The following is a 23,419-nucleotide window of genomic DNA, read 5'->3' on the forward strand; positions in this document are numbered from 1 at the left end:
TTCTGTATCTATAATTCTTAAAATAATTGTTATGCTTTTTGTGAACGTTAATCGTGAGTAATTTAGTAAATTGTTAGTAAATTCGCCGGAAGTTTGCGGGGGGTATGCTAGTTCTGAACGTCACATGCTAATGTAAAAAGCTGTTTTTTGATATAAATATGAACTTGATTGAACAAAACATGCATGTATTGTATAACATAATGTCCTAGGTGTGTCATCTGATGAAGATCATCAAAGGTTAGTGCTGCATTTAGCTGTCTTCTGGGTTTTTGTGACATTATATGCTAGCTTGAAAAATGGGTGTCTGATTATTTCTGGCTGGGTGCTCTGCTGACATAATCTAATGTTTTGCTTTCGTTGTAAAGCCTTTTTGAAATCGGACAGTGTGGTTAGATTAACGAGAGTCTTGTCTTTAAAATGCTGTAAAATAGTCATATGTTTGAGAAATTGAAGTATTAGCATTTCTAAGGTATTTGAATAACGCGCCACAGGATTCCACTGGCTGTTACGTAGGTGGAACGATTTGGTGCCACCTACCCTAGAGAGGTTAATGAACATGCACCTGTGGAACGGTCGTTAAGACACTAACAGCTTACAGACGGTAGGCAATTAAGGTCACATTTATGAAAATTAGGACACTAAAGAGGCCTTTCTACTGACTCTGAAAAACACCAAAAGAAAGATGCCCAGGGTCCCTGCTCATCTGTGTGAACGTGCCTTAGGCAGGCTGCAAGGAGGCATGAGGACTGCAGATGTGGCCACGGTAATAAGTTGCAATGTCCGTACTGAGACGCCTAAGACTGCGCTACAGGGAGACAGGTCGGACAGCTGATCATCCTCGCAGTGGCAGACCACGTGTAACAAGACCTGCACAGGATCGGTACATCTGAACATCACACCTGCGGGACAGGTACAGGATGGCAACAACAACTGCCCGAGTTACACCAGGAACACACAATTCCTCCATCAGTGCTCAGACTGTCCGCAATAGGCTGAGAGAGGATGGACTGAGGGCTTGTAGGCCTGTTGTAAGGCAGGTCCTCACCAGACATCACCGGCAACACCGGCGCCTATGGGCACAAACCCACCGTCGCTGGACCAGACAGGACTGGCAAGAAGTGCTCTTCATTGACGAGTCGCGGTTTTGTCTCACCAGGGGTGATGGTCAGATTCGCGTTGATCGTAGAAGGAATGAGCGTTACACTGAGGCCTGTACTCTGGAGCGGGATCAATGTGGAGGTGGAGGGTCGGTCATGGTCTGGGGCGGTGTGTCACAGCATCATCGGGCTGAGCTTGTCATTGCAGACAATCTCAACGCTGTGCATTACAGGGAAGACATCCTCCTCCCTCATGTGGTACCCTTCCTGCAGGCTCATCCTGACATGACCCTCCAGCATGACAATGCCACCTGCCATACTGCTCGTTCTGTGCGTGATTTCCTGCAAGACAGGAATGTCAGTGTTCTGCCATGGCCAGCGACGAGCCCGGATCTCAATCCTATTGAGCACGTCTGGGACCTGTTGGATCGGAGGGTGAGGGCTATTCCCCCCCCCCCCCCAGAAATGTCCAGGAATTTGCAGGTGCCTTGGTGGAAGAGTGGTGTAACATCTCACAGCAAGAACAGGCAAATCTGGTGCAGTCCATGAGGAGGAGATGAACTGCAGTACTTAATGCAGCTGGTGGCCACACCAGATTCTGACTGTTACAGATTTCCCCTTCCCCCCCTAATTCAGGGACACATTATAAAATGTCTGTTCGTCACACATCTGTGGAACTTGTGCAGTTTGTCTGCTGTTGAATCTTGTTACGTTCATACAAATATTTACACATGTTAAATTTGCTGAAAGTAAACGCAGTTGACAGTGAGAGGACGTTTTCTTTTTTTTGCTGAGCTTATTTACAGTCACTGTGGGGACGATGTCGTCAATGCACTTATTAATGAAGCTATGTGGTAAACTCCTTAATATTATCAGGTGAATCTCTGAACATATTCCAGTCTGTGCTAGCAAAACAGTCCTGTAGCTTAGCATCCGCTTCATCGGACCACTTCCCTTTTGATCACATCACTAATACTTCCTGTTTAAGGTTTTGCTTGTTAGCGGGAGATAAGATTTGCCAAATGGAGGGCAAAGAGAGCCTTGTATGCGTTTGTTTGTAAAGTAAAAGTGATCTTTGGTTTTGTCTCCTCCAGTTGCACAGGTGACATGCTGGTAAAAAAAACAGAATTAAATGCATTAAAATCGCAGGCCATGAGAAACGCTACCACTGGATATGCATTTTCTTGTTTGCTTATGGCCCTATACAGCTCGTTGAGTGAGAGAGAATAGGAGGAAGAAAGACCACTGATCTGAAAGTTAAATGTCAGTATAAATGGAGGGCTGCATAGCAGTGACATGAGAAATGGAACTTCACTGTTGACACAAGGCTTGACCCTGCAGATCACATGGAGGGTCCTTTGGGTACAAAGGGATAGGTGTGGCTCTCATGATAAGCTAAAGAAACGCAGGTCTCAGACTGATAATCTCACCAGGCAGGGTCTTTGTTTACTCCATGTACTTTCTTCCACGAGACTTAAGAACCCTTTTTTGTTTTCAATCACAAAGGGGATTTGACAACAAGTCAGCCACTGACAGATTGCCTAAGTCTAGATGAGAGCCTGAGTCCTATTGCAAAGGGAAACTATGATTTAAAGATGAGGAAGGGGCACAGTGCTTCCTGAGAACTGTAGGTTGTGGTAGACTTTCTCCTGTCTCCCAAGCGTGTATGGAATGTCAGACATCCTGGTCTCCTCCAGCGGGCCTCTGTCAGTCCCAATCTCTCTCGGGGAGGTACACTTAACACTGCACTCTGGAGAAATTCCCTCATACTGCACCTTGTCAGAACCAATCAGCAAGAGCTGCCGTTAGGGTCTGTCATATTCCTGCAGTGATGTGAGATGACTCGATATCATCCTCAACACACAAGACCATTTTGGACAGTTACATTGATCCCCTATCAGAATTTTAGTGAGTTTGATTACGACAGTTGTTAAGAGTGCTCTACTAGCAGCCAGTAGATTTGTAATAATCTCATCCTGGTTTTCCTCCTAATTCCAGTCAAGAAATGTGCAATGGCAGATGCCGTGAGTACATCAATATTGTGTCAACCATGTCATCAAAGATACGGTCCATTATACATATACAGGTTTCACAAACAAGCAGCCTTCTACATTCCACTCTGTTTCCAATAGCTAATCTTTGCTTCTTCTAACTCCAAAGGAGAAAAATCACCAAAACGATTGTCGGTCTGCACATTACAGGGCCGTTTGTTCGCTTGCTGTCGGCGCAGTGTGTTACAGGGACCACCCACCGTTAGCGACCGATGGACGTCATTTTCGCCCTTTCTACATGTAGAATCGGTTTGAACTCGGTTTGCTTTTAAAAGGTAGGAAGCATGAGTTTTTACTCGCCAATGGAACGACACAGTGTGGTCAAATACTTAGTAACTTTAGTTGTATTCATGATCTGGTTACCTATACGTACAAACAGTTATGTTTTTGGGTTATTACATATTTATTAACCTACGGATATCTTCTAAACTACCCACAATGCACTATTTCTTGGATGGGCCCCAGCCATCAATTTTAGTCTCTGCTCTCTCTTTGATCTGTGGTTGTGTTTTAGTAGATTTGTGTTAGTTGTGTTCAAGCTGGTATCCAGTAGTTGGGCTCTAGCTTGCCGACCATATCCGTGGTGGTTGGCTAGGCTAATGGCTACGCTACATGACCAAAAGTATGTGGACACCTGCTCGTCAAACATCTCATGCACGCTGACATGGTCGCCAGGTGTACGGTGTTTCCTCTGACACATTGGTGTGGCTGGCTTCCGGGTTAAGCGGGCGTTGTGTCAAGAAGCAGTGCGGTTGTGTTTCGGAGGACGCATGGCTCTCGACCTTCGCCTCTCCAGAGTCTGTACGGGAGTTGCAGCGATGAGACAAGACTGTAACTACCAATTGGACACCACGAAATTGGGGTGTTAAATATATAAGTAAAATATAACGCTGCTGGGTTTTCTCGTGCTCAACAGTTTCCCGTGTGTATCAAGAATGGTCCACCACCCAAAGAACATCAAGCCAACTTGACACACTGGGAAGCATTGGAGTCAACATGGGCCATCATCCCTGTGGAACGCTTTCGACACCTTGTAGAATCCATGCCCCGATGAATTTAGACTGTTCTGAGGGCAAAAGGGGGTGCAACTCAATATTAGGAAGGTGTTCCTAATGTTTTCTACACTCAGTGTATTTTGCACATAGCTACCTCAATGACCTCACCCCTGCACATTGACTCCGTACTGGTACTTCGAGTATGTAGCAATGTTATTTTCTACTTCCTGTACATAGCTATGTTATTTTTACTCCTTGTTATTCGTCATCGCTATTTATATATTTTTCTAAATGTTTTATCTTTTAACTGATAATTTACCAACAATACAGAGTTAAGTATTTAACTGTTAGTCTACACCTGTTTACCAACAATGTGACAAATTCAATTTAGATGTTATTTTCCCCCCATTTTTCTAACCTCTTCTCATCTGTTCTCTCGCGCTCTCATTTTCATTTCAGGTTACACAGTTCAGGCGATGTTGCACTGTGGTAATGCTGTAGGGTGAAGTTTAATCTCTTTATGGGTTCTGTTTCACAGCCTTCTCTGTCTCTGCCTGGGCTCTGTATGAAGGAACCCAGTCACGGTGGCAGACTGCACACAATGGAGATTACAAATCACTTGACTCTTCAGAACGATAGTTAAGATTTTTATTAAAGAAGCCATTATGTGGCTTGAATGAGTCTAATTTCATCATATGATGGTTTTACAGTGGAGTTGGCGGCATACAATGGGAATAAATTGAGAATCAGGACTGTGGCTGGAGGTGGAGCTGTACAACTGTCATTTTTTCAGGCGTCTGATTGTGATGGGGGTGTGATAAAGCACTGCTGTATCGCTAATGAATAAGTACTATTGAACAGTGGCCAACTGAGAGCACAAGAATCCCTGCTTATATCCTCGCAGGAATTCTGCTTCTCATCAGGAAGCAGACTGACGATGTAAAAACAGCCTGTCAATATGTTGAGACAATACATTGAAGTCCATCCCATTATGTCATCCGTTGTCAGAGGAAAGAGGTCTGTTTCAGCCATCGAAAGGAGGGTCCGTTTGAGTTGTCGCTGGAGGATGTCACCTGGATGGACACCTGTTGGTGGGTAACCTGAGCGACTGGACTTTCTTTATTTTGATGAAGGCTAGGTAGGGTTACCCTGCGCCATTTTACCATTAGGGCTATTGGGATTTACACTAGTATTTGTAGTCCCATCTCCTAGTGAAGATGTTAAATGGAGATATATGACTTAATACAACCTGTACCAGTAGAGCCTATTTGCTGTACCTGTCAGCTTTATCAAGCACATTCCTTTCCATGTGTGCAGTAATTGCCACTGCTCGTGCTCCTGGCTAATGAGGCCACTGCTCGTGCTCCTGGGTAAAGTGTCCGTGATAAGGAGTGGGTGCCATGAATGCGGTCATGCACATGCCATTGCAGCGTTAACAAAGAACACCATGTCTGACAGCCACCGGACCAGAGGTTGTCACAACTTTGATTTGGGTTTCTGTTGTCCTCTGGGTTTCACTGACTAGGGACACAGTGGAATTGAATCATCTAATTTTCTTGAGGATTACATACCTGGTTGTGTTAAAGAGGTCTTGGTGTGTTAACAATGTAACCGTTGTGTTATTCCGTTCTTCAAAAGTACATTATTGTTTTACATAGCTTTCCTTTACCACCTCCTGAGAGTGAAGGAGAGATTGTCATCCTGGGCCTAAAATGGCTGTCTGAATACAGGTTATTGGAGAGGGCTAGACAGTGACCGTGATCTCCTGGCAATAAGGGGAAAGGGGGACACCTAGTGTATTCAACTGAAATGTGTCTTCCGCATGTAACCTAATCCCTCTGAATCACAATAAGGTCTCTTAGGCTGCGTTTACACAGGCAGACCAATTCTGATAATTGTTTCACTCATTGTTATTTTGACCAATCAGACCAGCTCTGAAAAAGATCTGATGTGATTGGTCAAAAGACCAATTCGTTGGGGGGGGCTGAATTGGGCTGCGTTTACACTGTGTAAACGCAGCCTAAGACTCCCACACTTGATGACAAAGGAAAATATGAAAGCCCAAACGTGATGTACTATTGTGAAAGTGATTATGGTGACTGCCAGATTTTATACAATTTGGGAGCTCTCTCCTCTTGTCAGAAATCTAGGCTACTCCTATTTTAGCTTTCCTACTTTACTTTTGGTATTTTATTACTATGTCATGAATGGAGAACTGCAATTGCTAAAAGCTTTCTGCCTTAAATCTTGGCTCACTTTGATTGCAGTCTCTCTCGAGCTGTTAAAAGGCCTGCACATTGAATATGCTTCCAATTACCACCTGTATTGACCAATGTTTCGATCCACAAGGATCTTCTTGAGGTCAAACTGTTGTTTTAAAGTCTGCAGTATACTTCATTATCCCCGAACTTAGGTTTTTTAAGGATGTGCATATGACCATCTGTATTACATGTAATCATTAAAACTAGGCCTGTAAGGGCTTTTGTCAATCCCATAACTGTATGGAACCGCTTGTCTTTTCAGTTCGCTGCAGCTAGCGACTGGAACAAGCTGCAACAAACACTCAAACTGGAGAGTTTTATCTCAATCTCTTCGTTCAAAGACTCAATCATGGACACTCTTAATGACAGTTGTGGCTGCTTTGCGTGATGTATTGTTGTCTCTACCTTCTTGCCCTTTGTGCTGTTGTCTGTGCCCAATAATGTTTACACCCGGTTTTATGCTGCTTCCATGTGTTGCTGCCTTGCTATGTTGTTGTCTTAGGTCTCTACGTAGGGTTGTGGTGTCTCTCTTGTCGTGATGTGTTTTTTATTTTTAATCCCAGCCCCCGTCCCCGCAGGAGGTCCTTTGCCTTTTTGAAGGCCGTCATTGTAAATAACAATTTGTTTTTAAATGACTTGCCGAGTTAAATAAAGGTTCAATAAAATAAATGTTAGTTGTGTAAATGCTCAGAGACCGCTATAGAGAGGACTCTCCCATACTTTCTGAATTGGACTGGTTCTGTAGAGGCTATGGCACAACATTGTCGTAGGAAGGAGTTTGGGAAGGACGGGACTGCTGTGAGGTCTTGAGAAAAAGACAAGCCAGCAGAGCAACTTTTTTCAACCTACATCAGCCTCCTGTCAGGAAGTGGTTCAATTGTTTGTTTGTCTTCCACAGCCTGCCGTTCTTTCTCTCCCCTCACACATTCCGTAGCCCGCTTCTGTCACCGCTGTTGTCACCTCTAGTTCATAAGGTTATACTTAATGTTGAGGCTGTCATTATTTAATCCAGTGTATGAAACGGTGAATGATCTGCCCCGGGTTGTGTGTTTTTCAGAGTTTCACAGAACCAAGTGAAGACACCATTGTACTTTCTGTGTTTCCCTCAAGATGGCCTAATTCGGTGTGGCTGGTTGACAAGTCCTATAGGGCTAGCTGGAGATTAGCTAGGTTGTTACCCTAAATAAACACACTGAACATGGCCTGCCCCGCAGCTTCACATTGTTTGTACTGAGTACAATGTCTAGGTTTACCCCCTTCGTAGTGTCATATTGCTAGTTTTCTGCCTCGGGCTCTTAATACAAACTTAACTCTATATTTTTCTGTACATGAAAGTAACAAGATGGCATAAGTAATAACTGACTTGCCTAGTTAAATAAAAAAGGGTTAAGAACAAATTCTTATTTACAATGAGGGCCTAGGAACAGAGGGTTAGTTAACCTTGTTCAGGGGCAGAACGACAGATTTTTACCTTGTCAGCCTGGGGATTCGATCTAGCAACCTTTCGGTTACTGGCCCAAAGCTCTAACCACTAGGCTACAGCCCTGCTCTTGTTTCATCCATAAGCTCTGGGGGAGAAGGCTTCACAAGTTAATGTTTGACCAGCTTCAGCTTTGGGATGAGTCAGAATGCTTAACTGTGGTATTCTTGTAGTGCAGAATGTTCTAACTTGCTCTCTGTGGGCTAAAAAGGTAAAATATCAACTGGTACTGGGCACTCATACCAGTGTGAACAGAAATTGTCCCACAGCGTCAAGCTGATGTCCCCCGTCATGCTTGGTGGGCACATTCCAATATTAATTTGTGAGAATGTGGTGCTTATTAGAGCCTGTTAGCCTGTCACTATCACCCAGGGTCTGGTGATGTTTTGTGGACAGCCTAGTGACATTTCCCAACTGAATATCTCCACCTTTTCACAAAGCTCTTCCTCTCAACATTTGTTTGATTTGTCTTAACGGTGACATTCTCTCTCACCTTGGGACCTTGAGGAAAGTCCTGGAACTAAGGATGAGCAAATCTGCATCTCCAATTTCTTTGTCTCTTAATGTGTGTCATGATTTTTCCCTTGTTGACACCCATTTTTTGTGAGGCCACAGTTGTTTGGCCCATTCTCGACCTAGGCACTAAAATGGAGGTCACGCTGAAAGGAATACGTATCTGAAATGCACTTACCCGGTCTTGCAGTCAAATCTTCTTACTGAGGTTTTTAACCCTGACACCTCCCTCTCTCGCTCTGTCTTTTCCTTAATTGAATGCCTGTCTATGATTGGGTGCAATGGAGATTAGTTGCCAGGTATAAAATGGTTTGTTACCATGTGAAGTAGACTAAGTCTGTCCTGAATGGTGCCACATACAGTATAGCTGCCATACAGTTCATTGGGAAAGTATTCAGACCCTTCCCCTTTTCCACATTTAGTTACGTTACATCCTTCTAAAATAGATTTTTAAAAAACAGCCAATTGTTGACATATTTGCAAATGTATTAAAAATAAAGAACAGAAATACCTTATTTATGCATCGCAGTGCTTGAGGCATCACTAGAGACCCGGGTTCGATCCCGGGCTACGTTGCAGCCGGCCGTGACCGGGAAACCCATGAGGCAGCTCACAATTGGCCCAGTGTCTTCCGGGTTAGGGGAGGGTTTGGCCGGCCGGGATGTCCTTGTCCCATCACGTTCCTGTGGCGGGCCTGGTGCATGCACGGTCGCCAGTTGTATGGTTTGTCCTCCAACACATTGGTGCCTGTGGCTGCCAGGTTAAGCCAGCAGTGTGTCAAGAAGCAGTGCGGCTTGGCAGTGTCGTGTTTTAGAGGATGCATGGCTCTCGACCTTTGCCTCTCCCGAGTCTGTACGGGAGTTGCAGTCTTGTCCCATTGCTCGAAATTGAGCCCAGGTGCATCCTGTTTCCATTGATCATCCTTGAGATGTTTCTACAACTTGATTGGAGTACACCTGTGATAAATTAAATTGATTGGACATTATTTGGAAGGCACACACGTCTATATAAGGTCCCACAGTTGACAGTGCATGTCAGAGCAAAAACTAATCCATGAGGTCGAAGGAATTGTCCATAGAGCTCCGAGACAGGATTGTGTCGAGGCACAGATCTGGGGAAGGGTAACAAAACATTTCTGCAGCATTGAAGGTCCCCAAGAACACAGTGGCCTCCATCATTCTTAAATGGAAGAAGTTTGGAACCAGCAAGACTCTTCCTAGAGTTGGTCGCTCGCCTAAACTGAGCAATCGGGGGAGAAGGGCCTTGGTCAGGTTGGTGACCAAGAACCCGATGGTCACTCTGACAGAACTCCAGAGTTCCTCTGTGGAGATAGTTGTCCTTCTGGAAGGATCACCCATCTCTGCAGCACTCCACCAATCAGGCCTTTATGGTGGAGGGGCCAGACGGAAGCCACTCCTCAGTAAAAGGCACATGACAGGCTGCTTGGAGTTTGCCAAAAAAGCACCTAAAGGATGCTATGGGGATGTTTTTCAGTGGAAGGGACTATGAGATTAGTCAGGATCGCGGGATTTAATTTTTTAAAATTTTATTTAGCCTTTAATTAACTAGGCAAGTCAGTTAAGAACAAATTCTTATTTACAATGACAGCCAAACCCGGACGATGCTGGGCCAATTGTGCGCCACCCTATGGGACTCAGCCTGGATACAGCTTGTGATACAGCCTGGAATCGAACCAGGGTCTGTAGTGACACCTCCAGCATTGAGATGCAGTGTCTTAGACCGCTGCAAAGATGAATGGAGCAAAGTACAGAGAGATCCTTGATGATAACCTGCACCAGAGTTCTCAGACTGGGGCGAAGGTTCACATTCCAACAGGACAACGACCCTAAGTACACAGCCAAGACAACACAGGAGTGGCTTCGGGACAAGTCTCTGAATGTCCTTGAGTGGCCCAGCCAGAGCCCGGACTTGAACCCGATTTTGAATATCTCTGGAGAGAACTGAAAATATCTGTGCAGCGCCCCATCCAACCTGACAAAGCTTGAGAGGATCTGCAGATAAGAATGGGAGAAACTACCCAAATACAGGTGTGCCAAGCTTGTAGCATCATACCCAAGAAGACTCAATGTTGTAATCGCTGCCAAAGGTGCTTCAAAAAGTACAGAGTAAAGGGTCTGAATTAGAGGTCGACCGATTTATGATTTGTTTTCAATACCGATTTATTCGGATGACCAAAAAATGCTGATACCAATTAATCGGCCACTTTTTATAACATTGACATTTTTTATATTTATATTTTTAATCATGACAATTACAACATTACTGAATGAACAATGAACACTTATTTTAACTTAAAATAATAAATCTATTTAGTCTCAAATAAATAATGAAACCTGCTCAATTTGGTTTAAATAATGCAAAAAACAGTGTTGGAGAAGAAAGTAAAAGTGCAATATGTGTCATGTAAAAAAGCTAACGTTTAAGTTTCTTGCTCAGATCAAATGAAAGCTGGTGGTTCAATATTCCCAGTTCTTCAATATTCCCAGTTAAGAAGTTTTAGGTTGTAGTTATTATAGGAATTATGACGCATTGACAATTTCTCTATACCATTTGTATTTCATATATCTTTTGACTATTGGATGTTCTAATAGGCACTTTAGTATTGCCAGCCTAATCTCAGGAGTTGATAGGCTTGAAGTCATAAACAGCACTGTGAACCAAGCATTGCTAAGAGCTGCTGGCAAATGCAGTAGTTTGAATGAATGCTTACGAGCCTGCTGCTGCCTACCACTGCTCAATCAAATATCAAATCATTGACTTAATTCTAATATCATAAACACAGAAATACGAGCCTTTGGTCATTAGTATGGTCAAAGCTGGAAACTATAATTTCGAAAACAAAACTTTATTATTTTTGTGAAATACGGAACTGTATTTTATGGTTAGGTACATTCTTGCAACGATTGTGCTTTTTTTCGCGAATGCGCTTTTGTTAAAATATCACCCGTTTGGCGAAGTAGGCTGTGATTTGATGATAAATTAACAGGCACTGCATTGATTATATGCAACGCAGGACAAGCTAGTTGACCTATTGATGTCATCAACCATGTGTGGTTAACTAGTGATTATGTTAACATTGATTAGTTTTTTTTAATAAGGTATGTTTAATGCTAGCTAGCAACTTACCGTGGCTCCTTGCTGCACTTGTGTAACAGGTGGTCAGCCTGCCACGCAGTATCCTCGTGGAATGCAATGTAATTGGCATCCAAAAATGCAGATTACCGATTTTGTTATGAAAACTTGAAATCGGCCCTAATCAATCGGCCAACTTCTAGTCTGAATACTTATGTAAATGTGATGTTTCATTACATTTTTTTTATACATTTGCAAACATTTCTAAAAACCTGTTTTTGCTTTTGTATTATGGGGCATCGTGTGTAGATTGAGGGGGGGAAATATTTTTAATACCTTATTCAACCTTATTCTAAAATGTAACAATGTGGAAAAAAGTAAAGGTGTCTGAATACCTTCCGAATGCACTGCATCAGTCCCACATCAAGTCACTGCAGGGTCTTAAACTGCATCACTTAAAATTTTGATTTGAACTTGTGTGTGTGTGTGTCAATATTAAATACAATAGTCATGTGCGTACTTGCACAAAAGCAACATGTATATTTGCTGGGTCTGTCAGAGTGGTGGATGTTAAGAATAGTCCTGCTCTCCTGTGTTTGGCCTTTGACTCATTCAGTTGGTTGACAGGTGGGAATGGCAGCAGGTCATGGAGGTGACCATAACAACAGAGCACCTAACACCACCCCTCAGACCAGACGCTTCCAGCATGAACCAAAATATTAAGCATAACAACCAAGTTATCATCAGATAAATACAGAGGCCACTATCATACAGTAAAAAAGCCTACATCTCTAGACTAGCTGTGAGTTTGCACTGTGTTGACCATGATGAAAGCTGGTGAAATGGGTCTAGATGCTTAGCAGTTAGGCAATGAACATAATGTCATAACATCTGCATGACCTTGCACTGACACAAGTCAGCCACAACTAACTTCTAGGCCCAAGGTGTTTGGAAATTAAGACAAATGTTTGGTTGTTTGGGGCCTGCAATAGAGGGGAGAGGATGGAAAATGGTGTTGGGGTCCTCCTGGTTGTCGGTCTTTGAGTGTTTGGGCGAGAGCAGCACCCACCCCTGCTGCTTGGCTGCTGTCCATGTGCCTAGGACCCTGGGAATGAATCATGCCCGGGCCCTGTCTTTCTTTGAAGCCAGTGAGGAATGCAAGGCCTTTTTTCCAGACAGCACTAGCTATCTGCGGTGAAATGTTCCCTCTGCCACAGTGCTCATTGTGCATCAGCAAGGCGGACAGACGTCACAGGCATGCGATCGCCGCCTCTCGGCTTGGTCTTGGGGGGAGAAGGACTCTTTTTCTCTGGAACTTTTCTTTACATCTCCTCCTGGTCACTTGTTTTTTTGTTTTGGTCCTTCTTTTTCCTCATTAGATATTTTCTAATCCTAATAGTTTTATCTAAAAGTCAAGTGATTAACTTGGAATATTTTTTTTTCCCCCTCTCATATGGAATCAAAAACGTGAACAACAAATTGGTCAGTGGATTTGGTAAGTTGTTTCTGTCTGGTGCTCTTCAAAGAGAATTCTGTTTTTAGATCTGTTGGTATGAGTTGAGTCGACTCTAATTGCAGTCACTGTGATGGTTTATCCAGCAAACCAGTTCAGGTTGCTGGTGTGCGTGTTAGTGTATTTGTCTGGGACATTCAGCCTCTGTCCTCTCTGTACATTTTGTCACCGGCTGTCCTCCCCATCACTTCCACATGAGCGCTGGCCTGTTCGGTCCCGTTAATATGTTCTAGCTAGCAGTTCAGGACTGGGGAGAAGCCTGGCAGGCCCAGGCAGCCGCTGCACATGGAGAAACGGGTGTCCCTCCACAACACACACACAAACCAACCCCTTTTAATAACTAGACCTGGGAGGTCAGTATACGTGTGCATGTATGCCTGGTAGCTGGAGATTTTCATACAGTCTGCTGCAAACCAGGGGACTAGGGTGGGGTGTAATGGGACTTAGAACAGACCTACCTCAGCCATTTTGAATGGTGGTTATTTGACCAATTTGTTTGTTTATCTGTGTTGGCCCATGAGGGAGTGAACCCTGGTCGGCATGGAGGACTGTGGTGCTCATTGGCTAGTCTTTGTGTTGGCCACACTGATCTGTTTGTATGTGTGACTGTAATCGCCAAGAGGCCTGCATTCTTCTTAGTCTACCATCATCCCACATTAAGGCCACCTGTTGGTGGACTTTATATCAGTATTTTGATGTGGGGTAATATCTGTACTGTAAACACCATTTTGGGCAGAAAGACAAGTTTCACTGTTACTGAAAGCTTAGTGAATCTCTTCCGTTGCAGGAACATAAACAAGGCCAACATGAAACTAAAAGATTTAAGTTATTGGAGAAAGTTCTTTGGGAACTTTTTATTGCTTCCTGCTACAGAATGAGGAAAATGTCCTTGATTTTTATCACTGAGAAATTGGATTTTGGATGTTTTTGAGGGGCAGCTCTAAGGGAACAGGGGGGATCTTGGATGGTTGATGGGCAGCTCTCGAGGGGAATTGGGGGGGATCTTGGATGGTTGAGGGGCAGCTCTTGAGGGGAACAGGGGGGGATCTTGGATGGTTGAAGGGCAGCTCTCGAGGGGAACTGGGGGGGGGGATCTTGGATGGTTGAGGGGCAGCTCTCGAGGGGAACTGGGGGGGGGGGGGGGGGGGGTGGTGTTGTTAAGGTAAATCTTAACTGATTTACCTTGTTAAACAAATACATGTTTTTAAATCCTTTCTGTCGCAAAAACCAAACACTCAACATATTATATACTTTCCGTTTTTAAAACCTTTTAATGTGGTCAGTATGTTTTTCATTAGGTCTAGTCAAACACATTCATTGAGTACGGTGTATGTGATTGGTTGGTTTCCTGATAAGTTAAACCAACACACAGTGCTACATGCAGTGCTCCAGTTGTGGATAATCCATAAAATAGTTATCACACACATGACTAATCCCCAAATACAGAATGTTTGCCAAGTAGATATGGAATTCCAGGCATTTTCTGTGCGCTGTGATGTACACCTCAAAGTTGTAATTGGGGTCTGGTTTCAAAGGCACCTCTAACAGGTGTTCCATGCTGTACAGCGCATTCGGAAAATATTCAGACACCTTGATTTTACATATTGTACATTACAGCCTTATTCTAAAATTGATTCAATTGTTCCCCCCTGAATCTACACACAATACCCTAAATAACAAAGCAAAACCAAGGTTTAGACATTTTTGCTAATTTATTACAAATAAAGAAATATTACATTTACATAAGTATTCAGACTCTTTACTCAGTACTTTGTTGAAGCACTTTTGGCAGTGATTACAGCCTAGACTCTTGGGTATGACGCTACAAGCTTGGTACACCTGTATTTTGGGAGTTTCTACCATTCTTCTCTGCAGATTTCCTCCAGACGTGGTGTTTGGCATTCAGGCCAAATAGTTCAATCTTGGTTTCATCAGACCAGTGAATCTTGTTTCTCATGGTCTGAGAGTCTTTAGGTGCCTTTTGGCAAACTCCAAGCGGGCTGTCATGTGCCTTTTACTGAGGAGTGGCTTCCGTCTGGCCTCTACCGTAAAGGCCTGATTGGTGGAGTGCTGCAGAGATGGTTGTCCTTCTGGATGGTTGCTCACCTCCCTGACCAAGGCCCTTCTCCCCCGATTGCTCAGTTTGGCCGGGCGGCCAGCTCTAGGAAGAGTCTTGGTGGTTCCAAACTTCTTTGATTTAAGAATGATGGAGGCCACTGTGTTCTTGGACCTTCAATGTTGCAGAAATGTTTGGGTACCCTTCCCCAGATCTGTGCCTCGACACAATCCTGTCTCTGAGCTCTACGGACAATTCCTTCGACCTCATGGCTTTGTTTTTGCTCTGACTTGCACTGTCAACTGTGGAAAGGTGTGTGTGTGTGTGTGTGTGTGTGTGTGTGTGTGTGTGTGTGTGTGTGTGTGTGCACGCCTTTCCAAATCATGTCCAATCGATTTAATTTACCACAGGTGGACTCCAATCAAGTTGTAGAAACGTCTCAAGGATGACAAATGGAAACAGGATGCGCCTGAGCTCATTTTCGAGTCTCACAGCAAATGGTCTGAATACTTATGTAAATAAGGTATTTGTTTTTTTATATTAAATACATTTGCAAATTAAATAGTAGCCACAAAACACCAGTCTCAACGTCAACAGTGAAGAGGCGACTCCGGGATGCTGGCCTTCTAGGCTTAGTTGCAAAGAAAAGGCCATATTTCAGACTGGCCAATAAAAATAAAATCTTAAGATGGGCAAAAGAACACAGACACTGGACAGAGGAACTCTGCCTAGAAGGCCAGCATCCCGGAGTCACCTCTTCACTGTTGACGTTGAGACTATGGTGTTTTGCGGATATTATTTAATGAAGCTGCCAGTTGAGGACTTGTGAAGCTTCTGTTTCTCAAACTAGACACTCTAATGTACTTGTCCTCTTGCTCAGTTGTGCACCGGGGCCTCCCACTCTTTTCTATTCTGGTTAGAGCCAGTTTGTGCTGTTCTGTGAAGGGAGTAGTACACAGTGTTGTACGAGATCTTCAGTTTCTTGGCAATTTCTCACATGGTATAGCCTTCATTTCTCAGAACAAGTATAGACTGACAGGTTTCAGAAGAAAGTTATTTGTTTCTGGCCATTTTGAGCCTGTAATCGAACCCACACCTGATGCTCCAGATACTCAACTAGTGTAAAGAAGGCCAGTTTTATTGCTTCTTTAATCAGGACAACAGTTTTCAGCTGTGCTAACATAATTGCAAAAGGGTTTTCAAATGATCAATTAGCCTTTTTAAAATGAAACTTGGATTAGCTAACACAACGTGCCATTGGAACACAGGAGTGATGGTTGCTCATAATGGGCCTCTGTACGCCTATGTAGATATTCCATAAACAAATCTGCCGTTTCCAGCTACAATAGCCATTTACAATATTAACAATGTCTATACTGTATTTCTGATCAATTTGATGTTATTTTAATGGACAGAAAATGTGCTTTTCTTTCAAAAACAAGGACATTTCTAAGTGACACCAAACTTTTGAACGGGTAGGTATGGTATGTATAAATATTTTTTTGGAGTACTGCTAAATGAATATAGGGAAACACTGCACCCCTGACAAACGTGTCCTGTCTGAGTGTTACACCGGGGGAAAAAAATGTTTTTCTTTTTTATCTGAAATAATATATAGGTGGCCCGGGGGGGAAATACGAAATTATATGCAGAAAAACCCTGCAATCCTCTGAGAATTTCTATTAATTGCGTGTAGATTAAAGGCTCTGTGGTTGTACCTTTTGAACTAGCGAGTGTTGTTGCCCCAGTTGACATGCCATGTTGAGAATCTAACACAAACATAGTATTAGTAGTCAACACAGTCTGCTATGCTGAGAAAGCAGCTCATTTCCTATGAGTTTTTTGTTGGCAAGAAAAAAAACTATATTTGGGTTGGGTTTTCCACACCTCCCAGCTGTAGGAGGAGGAAATGGAGCATGTTAAATAACATTTAATTTCTGTTAAGATAACCCTTCTGTTTTTGCTTTTCTTTGTTATCCAAGAGTTATTCAAGAAGCACACTACTAAAGAAGCTTAGAAGGCAGAAAATTACCCTGAGTTCTCAAGTGAAAGACTGAAGGTGAATGTGTCGGTGTCACCTCCATTTCACCTGTGTCCACACTTCAGTTTCCAAAGCCAGATGGATTCCTATAATTTAAACTTTGAGAAAATGAGCAACCTGGACCTGCACCCCCTGAGCCTACCATTGAGTCGGCTCTCCCCAGTCAAGTCCACCAGCAGCATCGACCAGTTCACATACCAGCACGGCAAGGGCGACTCGGCCTACAGCTCCTTCTCTGGGGGCTCCAACGCCCCAGACTACCCCTTCCTTCCAGATGACCTCCAGCACCACAGCCTGCACTATGCCGACCTGAAGTATGTGAAGGCCATCTACCACCCCAATGTCCTCGACTCTGACGCCAAGAGCATGGATCAGCTCTACCGCTCCATGGAGGCCATCTCAAACCAGTATCGTAACAACGTCTGCCTGAGTGCAACACAGTACTGTGATCAGAATCAAGAAAAGCTGCCACCCCCTCCTCCTCAGCCGCCTCCACCCACCGACCGCCTGGACAGCTTCATAGCCACCAGGAACCTGGAGAACTGCAGGGCGCAGCACAGTCCCGAGGGCCAGCTGGCAGACAGGTCTCTTCCACGACCCCGGACAGCTAATCCTGATGCTGCCTGTCTCAGGCCTGACCGAGTCTATGGTCGTCGGGCCTCACAGCCCTATCACAGGGACCCAGTCAACTCTGACCACATGGATAAGAACCCTGAGCAGCAAACATCAGCAAACATCTTAAGCCGATCACCCCCTCGCACGAGTCAGCCTGAGCAGCACCCTAATCAGCAGGCTGGTGGTGGCGGCCATTGGGAGGGTCACCGTAAGAGGGCGCAAGAGCCCCACAGGTCCCTCCTGCCGGAGCCACCGCAATCCGCCATCCCCTTGCATGTGGCACAGAACATGGTCAACAGCAGCATCCAACACAAGGGCCAGTTCTACTTCGTTACAGGTGTTTGTAAGTCGTCAGAGTCCAGTCTGAAGCATGGTTCTCTGTGTGTGTCAGGGGAAGGCAGTGAGAGCCCTGTGTCCGAGCCTGTGGACAGGGAGAGGTTGCACAGCACCATGGACCACATGTTCAGGAACACCCAACAGAGGCACTATATCACCCATGACACCACAACAACCGATGTCAGAGAGTTTTACACCAAGAGTCAAGATAGAAGCCAAGATGAAGTGAAACAGACTCAGAGTAGGATTTCATATGGCCCCTCTCACATTTTAATCCAGCGCTCCCGCAGTTCCGATGCTTTACAACAAAGTCTCAAGGTCCAGAGCAGAGAGATCGGCAGGCATCACAGCCCCAACCACCACATCTTCTCCTGCGGCCGAGAGGAGAACTGTCCGCTGTTATCAAATTCCCACAACCAGGAAGTCCCACCACCAATCCACATGGAGCAGGCCACCCACCACAAGAGAGACGAACAAGTCAACGCAGGGAGGAGGCGGCCATTAGGAGGCGTGGCCAGCCAGAAGATCAACAAGGAAAACACCCCGCTGCTGTACCACCTCACTGGAGCCAACAGGGCGGCCCTAAATTTGAATTTGAAGCCCAAAAATGACATTGAGGTCAGTATGCAAGGTGAAGATGCAGGCCTCAATGCTGCTCATCAGGAAAGGCAAGCTCCCGTTAGCTGTAGTGATAGGACACCACAGGGTGAAACATCCAAGGAGGAGAGCGCGGAGGCGATCGCCCACCCCTGCAACACGCTGGACGACTCCTTTAAGAAGTACTACAAGGAGAAACTGAAGGGCGCCCAGGATAAGGTCCTCAGGGAGACCTCCTTTAAGAGGAGTGACCTGCAGCTGTCCTGGCCCCACAGAGTGAGGCAGAGGCCTGAGCTCAGGCCCACGGTACTTCACACAGTCTCCTCTTCACAGGACTCTGAGACCTCAGCAGATACACTCACCCCCTCCCCAACACACTCTGAGGGGACAGATAAGGAGGACATAAAGGAAATGCTGAAGGAGGTTGAGAAAGAGAGCGTGGTGAAGGACGGTGAAAAGGAGAACGTTGCCCAGCCTCAGTTGGCTCGTATCGGGGGCAGGAGGCGTCTGACTTCAGAGCAGAAGAAGCTGTGCTACTCAGAGCCGGAGAAGCTGAACCAGCTGGGTGACTCGGGTGAAGTAGGACTGCTGGTACTTTCAGGCGATGAGGAGGAGCTGGGAGAACAGGGCCTGGTGGCGGCTAGGAGGAAGATGTTTGAGACCAAAGGCAGGGCCCTGTCCACCTCCAGCCTCTCCAAGACCTCCCTGCAGCACCTCCAGCACAAGGCCCTGGTGGCCTACATGGAGCGCAAGACGGGCCTCAAGGTGGCTAAGCCCCAGCAGCCTGCCCCTCAAGCCTCTCAATCCCCCAACCAGAGGCACTCCATGGCTGGGAAGCCATCTGACTGGGGTCTCAAGCCTCAGTCTGGGAATAAAGGAGACCCCAAGAAGAAGCTGTACAGGCCCCATTCTGCTGGATGCGTCCTGGACTCGACCTCCAGCTCCATGAAGTATGCCCAGTTCAGCTCCGGCTCCTCTCAGTCCGGAGGTCATTCCCACCAGGCTAGCTGGAGAGAGTCACCCAGCCCCTCTCAGGGGAAGTCTGCCTCTGTGGAGAGTCTTCTGGACCAACCAGAACCACTTGAGTTGTTCAGAAACAGCTTCACCTCAACACCTCGTGCATTTCAGGTAAGCCTCATCAGAACTCTAGATATTATTGTATTTAAAATAATTGAATAGGATTTGTAGAATTGTATTGAGTTTTTTTTTATTGAGGACCATGTCACTTTACTGAATGTAACACAGATGTTCAAAGGGTGTTATGAATGGGGATTCTTGGTATGTTTGGCTGCAGGGTCACAACTACATGAATGATCCATCACCAGTCAATACTATGGACACGTCCAGGTATGTTGCCCTCACGTGTTTATTGTGAAAGTGGATGTAAGATTTACTGTATACCATGCCATGCTGTTGAACATGGATGTTTACTCAGATGTGATTTATTGCAGCACTGAAAGTGAACACCCATATACCAACATTCCATTCTATGAAGTATGTAGACAAAACATAAAACTTAATTTCAGCTATGTTCAGGGAGTCATTTTTTCATCAGCTATGGTTAGGGTAAGGTAAAGGCATAGAATATCTGAGCGGAACCAGGAACGTAAGTCTCCAAAGCATCTCTAGCTCATCACAATCTCTGTATAACTTTTCAGTGCTCAGACTCAGAGGCCAGTGGATGAGGAGAGTGTGGTGGTAAGGAGAGACCAAGCGATGCTAGTCCCTGAGGGTCAGCGGGTCCGGGTGATGGGTCGGCGGGTCCGGATGGTGGTCAAGCGGGGAAAGTCCCTGGAGGAGTTGGGTGTGTCCCAGGTCAGCAGCTCCTCACTCCTCAGTGAGAGCTCTGAGCAGCTGGGCCAGCTCCGCAGCAGGCAGGGGGCCCCAGGACCAGGCCAGGAAAAAAGCAGCATATCATCCTTCAGCGAGAGCCAGGAGAAAGCCCAGGGGCAGACCCAGAGGAAGCCCCTCTTCAAGCAGGACTCTGCACCACAGCTGGGCAGTAGGGAGAAAAGTAGGGAGACGACAAAAAGCACCAGGAAGTCCACTACGCCTAACTCCCCAGACTCAAACACCTCGTCTCAGGTCAGGGCTCGTTCAGATGGGTCCCCTGGATCATACAACTTTGTCACTTTGGTTAAAGAGGTGGTAGAGACCACTGGGCTCTCCTGCGACGTCACACTCCCACCGTCCCCTAACGTTCAGCAGTCCAGTGAGAGATTGGTCAAGTCCACCTCAACTTTTCCCTCCACCCATCCCAGTGGCACTGGCGAGAGCAAGACTGGCTCCAAGTATGTGACTATATTATGATAAAGTGACCCTCGCTCTCCAAACAAAATTCTCATCATTAAGTTAATGTACAGTGCCCTCTACTTATATTGGCACCCTTGGTAAATATGAGCAAAATGGGCTGTAAATAAGTGTCTTTGCTGTTTATCCTCTTGGTCTTTCATTCAAAAATCGAACCTTTTTAATTTAAATAAAATGATTGAAAAAAAGAAATGTGAAATAAATATTTTTCTCCAAAACATGTGTGCCACAATTATTGGCATCCATAAAAATTCTTATGAGTAAAATCTAACTAAAGTATATTCCCATTCATATTTTACGTTTTAAGTTCACTTGAGTGATTAGGAATACTTAAGTGGTATGCTATGACTTCCTGTTTCACTGGGGTATAAATATGAGGTGACATACAGGCCAATCAAACAACAAACTCAAGCGCCTACAGTTTGCCAAACGTTACTGGAACTTTCAATGGGACCAGGTTCTATGGTCAGATGAGACCAAAATTGAGCTTTTTGGACACAAACACTAGAGGTGGGTTTGGAGTAGACTGAAAGATATCCATGCAGAAAAGTACCTCATCCCTACTGTGAAGTATGGTGGTTTATGTTTGTTGTGGGCCTGTTTTTCTTCCAAAGGATCTGGACAACTTGTTAGGATACATAATATCATGGACTCCAAGTACCAGCAGATCTTAAATCAAAACCTGACTGCCTCTGCTAGGAAGCTCTAACTGGGCCTTGGTTGGATCTTCCAGCAGGACAACGAACCAAAGCACACCTCCACATCAACACAAAAATAGTTAACTGACCACAGAATCAAGGTTTTGCCATGGCCATCCCAGGTCCCTGACCTAAACCCTATAGAAAACCTGTGGGATGAGCTGAAGAAGAGAGTCCACAAGCGTGGACCTCCAGAGTCTGAAGGATCTGGAGATTCTGGATGGAGGAATGGTCTCAGATCCCTTGCCATGTGTTCTCCAACCTCATTACCCATTACAGGAGAAAACAGCTGAGTTATCTTGGCAAAGGGAGGTTGCACAAAGTATTGAACGAAGGGGTGCCAATAATTGTGGCACACATATATTTGAGAAAAATATTTGTTTTAATGTAAGAATTTTATTTTTAATAAAAGTGAGATTTTTGTTAATATTTTGAATGGAAGACCAAGAAAAAATGTTTTATGTATATCTTTTTTTACAGCCTGTTTTGCTCATATTTACCAAGGGTGCCAATATTAGTGGAGGGCACTGTATAAAGTAACAATGGCTATTGATCACTGTTGATATTCCATTTTCTAATATCTCTCTTTTTCCAGCAGTGTGAAAACCGCCCCTCCTATACAACACACTGTGGAGAGAGAGCAGTCAGTGGACGAGCCCATTGAGACTCCTCAACCCGAGGCCTCTCAGGAAGTCTCCCTGAGCTGTGGAGTCACCACAGACCCGACTCTGTGGGTCATACCACCTGAACCAGGGAGCCAAGTGGAGGACGAGGGCCCAGCCCTTTCTGATAATCTGACAGAGGGAGAGACTCTAGCCCCTGCTCCAGCAGCTAGTGAGCCCCTTACAACTTCCTCCACCACACCAGACCCTGACACTGACACCTGCCAGAGTGGAGAGGGCCAACACCCAGGAGAAGACAAGGAAACCAAGAAGGAGGAGGAGACCCCAGCAGGAGAGACAGAGAGCCCAGAAAAGACACCCACCACTGAGGAGCCAAAGTGGGAGGAGCTGGTGGAGGACGTGGTCACAGCAGACCAATCGCTGGCACGGGTACTGTACCCGTTGACCAATCGTAAGACGGCGCTGATGCTGATGGAGCAGCTGCTGTCAGAAGACACTCTGTTGATGGAGGAGCACTATAAGAAGAAGCAGAGAGACAGCAGCATGACACTGCATGCTGCTGACGGGTGAGTATCTCATTGTTACGTTGTACTGTTCAGGTGTCTGATGGCCACGTCCTGGATCAGCAGGTGTTACGTTGTACTGTTCAGGTGTCTGATGGCCACGTCCTGGATCAGCAGGTGTTACGTTGTACTGTTCAGGTGTCTGATGGCCACATCCTGGATCAGCAGGTGTTAGGTTGTACTGTTCAGGTGTCTGATGGCCACGTCCTGGATCAGCAGGTGCTACGTCGTACTGTTCAGGTGTCTGATGGCCACGTCCTGGATCAGCAGGTGTTAGGTTGTACTGTTCAGGTGTCTGATGGCCACGTCCTGGATCAGCAGGTGTTACGTCTGATGGCCACGTCGTGGATCAGCAGGTGTTACGTCTGATGGCCACGTCGTGGATCAGCAGGTGCTACGTCGTACTGTTCAGGTGTCTGACGGCCACATCCTGGATCAGCAGGTGCTACGTCGTACTGTTCAGGTGTCTGATGGCCACGTCCTGGATCAGCAGGTGCTACGTCGTACTGTTCAGGTGTCTGATGGCCACATCCTGAATCAGCAGGTGTTAGGTTGTACTGTTCAGGTGTCTGATAGC

The 23,419-nt window shown here is 45.4% G+C and overlaps 1 protein-coding gene across 3 annotated transcripts in view; it reads left to right on the top strand.

Annotated features, from left to right (window-relative positions):
• LOC115153989 (protein Shroom3) overlaps positions 1–23,419 on the top strand; it is a 36,130-nt gene that overhangs the window by 9,270 nt on the left and 3,441 nt on the right. Inside the window, exons 1-5 of one of the 3 annotated variants that reach the window (XM_029699727.1) lie at positions 11,806–12,985; positions 17,042–19,776; positions 19,943–19,995; positions 20,307–20,939; positions 22,252–22,845. In XM_029699727.1, coding sequence (XP_029555587.1) covers positions 17,179–19,776; positions 19,943–19,995; positions 20,307–20,939; positions 22,252–22,845 — 3,878 coding nt within the window. In that variant the 5' untranslated portion in view covers positions 11,806–12,985; positions 17,042–17,178. Of the gene's footprint in view, positions 1–11,805; positions 12,986–16,477; positions 19,777–19,942; positions 19,996–20,306; positions 20,940–22,251; positions 22,846–23,419 lie in introns of those variants that run through there. The other 2 variants (XM_029699726.1, XM_029699728.1) reach the window with 2 other exon arrangements.

The sequence above is a fragment of the Salmo trutta genome, chromosome 19, assembly GCF_901001165.1.
Source record: "Salmo trutta chromosome 19, fSalTru1.1, whole genome shotgun sequence".
Taxonomy (NCBI): domain Eukaryota; kingdom Metazoa; phylum Chordata; class Actinopteri; order Salmoniformes; family Salmonidae; genus Salmo; species Salmo trutta.